Below are 7,767 nucleotides of genomic sequence, written 5' to 3' on the forward strand. Positions count from 1 at the left end.
ACAGTGATGAGAAACTTCTAGATGCCGTGAAGCCCAGGGACAGCTGGTTAATAAACAGAACATAGCGCAGAGGCTGGAGAATGAAGTCAGGGACTGCACGGAGCAGCCAGGAAAGCTAGACTGCGGCAGAAAGATTTAGGCATAGTTACCTTTTCCCCGGGTCGGGACTGCTTATTGGTCCTCCTGGAGTCTACTTTCCTCCTACTCCTTCCTAGCAAGCAGCTCTGTGGACCCGGTGAGCCTGAACAGGAGATGGGGGAGAACTTCCTGCAGTGTTCTGGACTGGCAGGTTCCACACATGTGGGGGCCCGGGAACCTCTCCATACTCAGGAGGCTTCACAGACAGAATCTGGGTGCCTCCTCTGTCTCCTAGTACAGGGCTCTCCAATCTTCTGGGGGAGCTACATTGAATATTCCCGAAGGGGTCACTGATATCTTGGGGAGGCCAGCTCTCTCGGTCACCCGGACTCTAAAATGGTCAATTGACCATTCGACAAGCTCTCTCCACGGGGCAGCGCTCCCACTCTAGTGGATGGCTAAGTTGGCAAGGAGTGGGCATTCCTGCCCCAGTCTCAGAATTGGGGACCTCCTCTGCGCAGGATGCCTGCCCGGGTTCATCTTCCCTGCGCAGTCGGATTCCTGGACCTCCAGGGTTTGCAGAGTCTCCCAGCGATGAGGCTCCCGCTTCAGGGAACCAGAGATGAGTCCGCACACCTGTCGCCCTGATCCCAAAGGACAGGTCAGGCAGGGTGTCTCTCTCGCTAAACCTTGTCTCTGCTTTTGTCCCTCCCTGCCACCGCATTCCCGTAGTGTAAGAGCGAAGACTCTGTAGCCAAGTGAGCCGGAGACCAGCTCAGGAGTGTCGAGGACAGCCGGAATGGCTCCCACTGGAGCTCGAAGTTAACTGGAGTCTGCGAGTCTCAGGCGTGGCCTGGGCTCGGGACGGGGAGGGGCATCTCGGCCCCGCCCCGCCCCCGTCCTTCTCGCACTCCGGGGTGGCGAGGCTGCTGAGCTCAACCCAGAAACCCGGCGCCCTCGGGCTGAGCGTGAGACAGTCGGGATGCGCGTCTGTCTGCGATCCCGGCTCCCAGGCCTGGGCGCTGCGCGACCCCATGGCAGGTAGCGGCGGCCTGGGCGGGGGAGCCGGTGACCTCCAGGGCGTGGGGCCGGGGCAGGGGACTGCACTGCGTGGTCCCCGTGCTCCGCTGGCGCTCGTAGCTCTGTTGCTAGGCGCCTACTGCCTTTTTGCCCTCCAGGGCCGCTGTCCACCTGTCGCCCGCACCCCTGCACCGGTTCCCGCGTCCGCGGAGCCGCCCCACGCCTCCCGCCGTCTGGGAGCGCCAGGTCTGCCGGTGGCCAGCGGCCCGGGACGCCGGCGCTTCCCGCAGGCGCTCATCGTGGGTGTGAAGAAAGGCGGCACGCGCGCGTTGCTGGAGTTCCTGCGGCTGCACCCTGACGTCCGTGCACTTGGCTCTGAACCCCACTTCTTCGACAGGTGCTACGACCGTGGGCTCGCCTGGTACCGGTGAGCGCCCCTGTTGGTCTGTGTGAGCCTTGGACTGTGCTTTCTGCTCAAGGGCGTCGTGCTATCCCGGAACTCAGGACGAATAGGGTAGAATCCTGGGCATCCGGTCTGAAATAGGCCTGTTGGAGAAACAGACCTGAACTCATAGATGTGGCTCCCAAAGGAAAGGCAATTTATAGTCAAGGGTCCCAGGGATTAGAAATCCTCAGGGAAAATCCTGTTCTGCTGTAGGGTGGACTGAGAGACTCAGCAAGGTGTGATCTTAGCTGGAAAGTATTTTCAAAGCAGTGAGATAACCGGGTAGGTAGACTTTCCTTTTTAGAGGATCGGGCACTGGGGACTGAACCTGGAGCCTCATATGTACTGAACAAATATTCCACCACTAAGCTATTAATATATGCCCATATGTTATTATGGAGCATATTAATATAACCCCAGTGGGACTCTTTGGGAGCCCTAGAAATAATTGGAGCTCAGTCACCTTATTTTTGTGCTCCCCCCATTATAAGTCTATAACAGTGTGGGTAACTGTCTGACCACTAGTCAAGTATATTAGGAAGGGTCTCCAGGTTTCCAGAAACTTTCTAGAAAGTGCCTTTGCACCCTCAAGAACCTCTCCCCACCCTCCATCAGGTGAGCCCTTCTTGGCTGCTTGAGTCTGGAGAAAGTCAGATCTGGGTTTTGGAGAGGGAGACGCTGCCCTGTAGTACAGCCCAAGGGTAGGGATTGGAATATTTGCATACAACCTTCTCCCGCCCAGGGTAGATAGGGTGCAGCAGTGGAATGTGGGGAGCACCACCCCAGCTGTAGCAGTGTGTCCTGGTCAACCCTTTCCCTGCTGAGTCTGGTATTAGAGGCTGGATGTAGGTCCCACACACTGCCTCCTGTAGCTGTGCAGACACTGAGGGTACCCTGTCCCTTCCTGTGGGGAAATGGGGGTCTATAGACTGGCTTGCTTCATCTACAAGTTCATGCTGAGCCAAGGTCACCTGGAGGACCAGTGGGGTGTCAGGGCACACCAGCTTCTGTTTCTGGGGTCCTTCCTCACTTTTCTTCTGCATTAAGACTGGCAGATTTGGGAGGTGACAAGCTCCCGAGCTCTGAAGGGTTGTGCTACCTGAGGAGAGGCTCTTGGAAACACCGACATTTCAAGCATGGGAGTAGGGAGTGTTCAGGACAGTATCCCACATTTGTAGAGTCCATCTGGAAGTAGTACATAGGCTGCTGGGGAGGAGTGAAACCCATTGCCTCCATCCCATTCATCGGGGTCACACTCTGTGGCTTGCCGAGTCAGATTTGCTCAGAAGTGTGGAGTGAGCTGGATAGCCTGGCTGAGCTTCTGGACTGTGTAGCCTAGTGCCTTTGCCTGGCTATAGCCACAAGGGTTTACTGTGCTCTCTAGTAACCACTCCACAGCTAATATTCTCATGTATGCACTGAGTCTCTAAAAATTACCACCTATGACTCAGTATCTCCAGTCCTGGGACCTGGGCTGAGCCCCCAGAACCTGCAGAACTCTGTCCAAGTATGGGTTGAGGGGAAGGAGCAGCCGCTGAGGCTCTGGAATACTGCTCCTATTGGGCTGTGATCTGCCTTATCCAGGCAGGGGCCTGATCATCCACTGCAGAGGGGTCCTGGGTTGCCTTTCTCCCAACCATTCTCTTCCCTGGTTCTCCATTACATCATTCCAGTGGCTTTGTTGTTGCTTTTGGGGTCTCTCGTGGCTCAGGTTGGCCTCAGATTCCCTCTGTTGCCAAGGGCGAGGCTGAACTTCTGATTCTCTTGCTTCTGCCTCATGAGTGCAGGGGATTACAGGTATCTCTGTTATAGGCACCACTATGGTGTGTGTGTGTGTGCGCGCGCGCGCGCGCGCGAGAGAGAGAGAGAGAGAGAGAGAGAGAGAGAGAGAGAGAGAGAGAGAGAGAGAGAGAGAGAGAGAGAGAGAGAATATGCTGATATGGACATATAGGTCAGAGGCTAACTCCCAGGAGTCTTCTCTCCTCCCATTTCCAATGTGGGGATTGAATTTAGTCAACAGATTTGCATGGCAAGTACTTTTACTTGCCGAGCCGAGTCATCAACCCAAGAGGACTTACTTTGTTTATTTTTGTTTTTATTTTTGAGACAGGATCCCATTTATGCAGTTCTGGCTGGCCTGGAATGTTCTGTGTAGACCAGGCCAGCCTTAAACTCAAAGAGATCCAGGCTCATGCCCCCACACCCCGCCTCTGGCTGGCTTTTATGCAGGTCTAGGAGTTGAACTCAGGGCTTGTGCACATTAGGCAAATACTATGCCAACTGAATCACACCACCAGCTTCTTAGGCTTTAAAGGATCTTCCATCTTGGGGACCATGGCTCCTGACCACTCTCAAAATCATACAGCATTTACCTACTGAATAGTAATCTTAAGGTTTAGGGTGCCTGTCAGGCTATGTTTTTTGAAAAATCAAGAAAGGGTAAAGAGGGCTGGAGAGATGGCTCAGAGGTTAAGAGCACTGACTGCTCTTCCAAGAGTCTTGAGTTCGATTCCCAGCAACCACATGGTGGCTCACAACCATCTACAATTCAATTTAGTGCCCTCTTCTGGCATGTAGGAAGAACAGTGTATATGTAATAAATACATAAATCTTAAAAATAAATAAATATGTAAAAAAAAAGAAACGGTAAAGAGGGGTACAGGTAGGGAAATCCCTGTAACTCCTGGGGTTTAAGATCAGGCCATGGAGCCGGGCATTGGTGGCGCACACCTTTAATCCCAGCACTCGGGAGGCAGAGGCAGGTGGATCTCTGTGAGTTCGAGGCCGGGCTGGACTGACAGCCTCCAAAACAATACAGAGAAACCCTGTCTTGTAAAACCAAAAAAAAGAAAAAGAAAAAAAAAAAAAAAGAAAAGATCAGGCCATGGGTGTGTCTGGGTATGCAGGAGGAGGGGCTGAGCTGTCTTCCTTCCTGTGACTGGGGACTTGGTTCCCTAGCACTGTCTGACACTGGGTTAAGATCCCAAACCAGTTTCCCCTGGGCTCCTTGGATCTGGCCCAAGTGAGGTGTGGGATACAGTGGTGGTGCTGGAGGGGCTGGGCAAGCCGGGGGCGTGGTCTCAGGCTGGCTGGGAGCCACCTAGAAACGCAGACCAGATGGGATGGGTGCCACAGGAGGGAAGGTTTATGGAGCAACTTGACAGAGCTCTGTTCTGCTTGTTCTCACTTTCCGAACACACTGATCTCTTCTCCATGCTCCCTGGGCAAGGCTTCCGAGGCTCATGGAGGATGATTGATGCCAAAGATGTCAGGTTGCAGAAGGGCTTGGGGCTGGTTCTCAGACCTTGGAGTTGTGCCCTAAAGTCTCTGAACTTTCCCTGGCAGTATGTGAACCCTGACTATACAAGGTAGAGTATTGGGGGCAGGGGCTCTGGGAACAGGAACCGCTTGGAATTTCCCCTTTCAGGTGGGCCAGGAGGAGGTCTGAGGCCTATGGTATCCCCTCAGCCCTTCCTATTCCTTCTCAGCCTTAAGAGACCTACCTGTCAGATGGGTCAGGGGGCTCACTGGGTCACTGTGTCATCCAGATGGAGGAAGGAGACACATATACCCTGATAACTTCTACAAACCAGCTTTGCCGGGATCCACATGTCACTCACCTCTCTCTGCTTTGGTCATGGGTGAAGTCAGGAGCTTGGCACTGCTGGGGGTCTCCCTCACACTCTCTCTAACAAGGTCTTGTGTAGTTTAGCTTGTTTTCAAATTCTCATCATAGCCGCCTCAATGCCCAGAGTCTCTCGATTCTAGACGCGTACCACCGTATCTGGGCCTGATCTCACTCTTGCCTGACCTAATGCTGTAGGTGCACATACCCCCACCCACTGTCAGCACCCTCAAACCAAGCACCCCAGCATGGCACCTGTGCATTTTGGCCTGTGTTTTCTTGGGCTCCTGAACAGAGAAGAGAATGAAGATCTGTGGGTCAGTGAAGCTGGGCTTAGTCCAGTGTGTCAGCTTGGCCAGAGTGGGACCCCGGGGGTTGTCAGTAAGGTGTGGAAAGTATCCCTAAGAGGATGGGAGCCATGGCTGGACCAGGGTCTCTGAGTTCCACTGCCTCTGCCTCTGTTGACCGAGCTCCTGGCTTTCCTTTGGAGCTGTTTGCTCAGCTCCCCTCCCTCACTGTGTACTAACTGGCTGGCAGGTGCAGCCTGAGGACACCACTCAGGGTGCCTGGGCCTGCCCGGGCTCTGTGTGGACTTCCCTCGGTTGGGCTTGGCTGTAGTCAGCTGATTTTCTCTGAACATTGGATTAGGCCAACACTCTCCTCCAGAATGGAGGAAATTTCAGAAATGCTGGCACTTGGTACCGTAGGGCCACTACAGGACTTCAGGAGAGGCCCCAAGTAGATCAGAGCCATATCAGTAACTTTCTTAAGGGTGCTGGACTCTGCTGGTGACTGTTTTGTGTTCTTAGCTGGGCCCAGAGAGACACTTGAAGGTCAAGAGGGGATGTAATTAAATTTAGGGGAGGGAGAGGCGAGTCTTTGGTAGTTACATTTGTCAGTAATTATTGATGACCTAATTCATGGACAATGATTACAGTAAAGAGGCCTGCAGGGTCTGTGCTGGTCGAGGTTGGGCACAGCAGCTTTGGAAGGGGCGGGTCTCTGGCATGGGACTTGTCAGGATGTGGAGGTGGCACTTCAGGGTTAGGGTCATAAACCTTGAAGAATGTCTTGGTGGCCATTGTCCTCCAAGGCTGTCACTTTGTTTATCCTAGAGCTTCACTGACTAGGACAACCCTGGCTTTGGGCTCTACTGTTGTCCCACACCAGACTGGACACACAGCACTTTAGGAGGGTGAGCCCAAGAGGGTAGAGTGATAGCTTCTCTTGGCATGGGCCTCCCTCAGAGGAGGAGAGGTTGGTTCCTGGTCCCCGATGGCTGAGCTGGCTGGGAAGGAAAATGGCTTTAGCAGGAATGTATGTTGGAGGCTGGAGAGATGCACCAGCTACTCTTCCAGAGGGCACGGGTTCAATTCCCAGCACCCACATGGCAGCTTACAACTGCCTGGCACCCTTGCACAGACATACATGCAGGCAAAAATGTCAATGCACATAAAAATAAATAAATAAAAATAAACCTTTAAAAAAAGAGAGAGGAACAAAAACAGAAATGTATGTTGTGGATCCCTCAATTACTCTTCCTGCTATTCCACAGGGGTCTGATGCCACGTACCCTGGATGGGCAGATCACCATGGAGAAGACCCCCAGCTACTTTGTGACTCAGGAGGCTCCCCGCCGAATCCACAACATGTCCCCAGACACCAAGCTGATTGTGGTGGTGCGGAACCCTGTGACCCGGGCCATCTCTGATTATGCCCAGACACTCTCCAAGACCCCAGGCCTGCCTAGCTTCCGTGCCCTGGCCTTCCGCCATGGCCTGGGTCCTGTGGACACAGCCTGGAGTGCTGTGCGTATTGGCCTCTATGCCCAGCACTTGGACAACTGGCTACGATACTTCCCTCTGTCCCACTTCCTGTTTGTCAGCGGAGAGCGCCTGGTCACTGATCCAGCTGGTGAAGTGGGCCGGGTACAGGACTTCTTGGGCCTCAAACGGGTTGTCACTGACAAGCACTTCTACTTCAATGCTACCAAGGGCTTCCCCTGCCTCAAAAAGGCCCAGGGCAGTGGCCGCCCCCGCTGCCTGGGTAAATCCAAGGGCCGGCCTCACCCCCAAGTGCCAGAGGCTGTGGTTCAGCGCCTTCAGGCTTTCTACCGGCCCTTCAACCGAAAGTTCTACCAGATGACTGGCCAGGACTTTGGCTGGGACTGATCAAACTCAGCTTTTCCCTGGATACCCAGTAACTTTAATTATGTCTGTCTGCCTGGCTAAGTGTAGAGAGAGTATTTAAGAAATAAACCCCAGATCTGTTTTCTTCCACTTGGGCCCTATCTCTGTCAGACAGATTGTATGGTGACTTGCCCTGGGAGGTAGTCAGTGTCCTTGGTCACGTGTCACAGAGGAACATGTGAGGCTTAGAGAGATTGAGCGCCTACCCAGTGACACAGGTGGCTCTGGAGGCTATCCACAGCTTCTCCAGCCCTCGGAGGCAGAGCAGGGTTGTCCTCTAGGATGAGAGCAGGCGCCAGGCTCCTGAGTGGTGGAGCAACACAAAGCTGGTTTAGCCAACGGTGTGCACCGTATCCACTGCCTGGTTTATTCCTAGTCCCACCTGGGAGCCTGATGGCTGGGAAGTGAGT

At 53.8% G+C, this 7,767-nt stretch overlaps 1 protein-coding gene across 1 annotated transcript; it reads left to right on the forward strand.

The window, feature by feature from the left end:
- Positions 1–1,025: 1,025 nt before the first annotated feature.
- Hs3st6 (heparan sulfate-glucosamine 3-sulfotransferase 6) lies at positions 1,026–7,447 on the forward strand. The gene is given in 4 exon segments (XM_040748282.1): positions 1,026–1,119; positions 1,257–1,372; positions 1,374–1,525; positions 6,724–7,447. Coding segments are annotated over 4 exon segments (891 nt in total). The 5' UTR covers positions 1,026–1,112; the 3' UTR covers positions 7,340–7,447.
- Positions 7,448–7,767: the final 320 nt, after the last annotated feature.

This window comes from Mesocricetus auratus, unplaced genomic scaffold (assembly GCF_017639785.1).
Source record: "Mesocricetus auratus isolate SY011 unplaced genomic scaffold, BCM_Maur_2.0 Super-Scaffold_100007, whole genome shotgun sequence".
Taxonomy (NCBI): domain Eukaryota; kingdom Metazoa; phylum Chordata; class Mammalia; order Rodentia; family Cricetidae; genus Mesocricetus; species Mesocricetus auratus.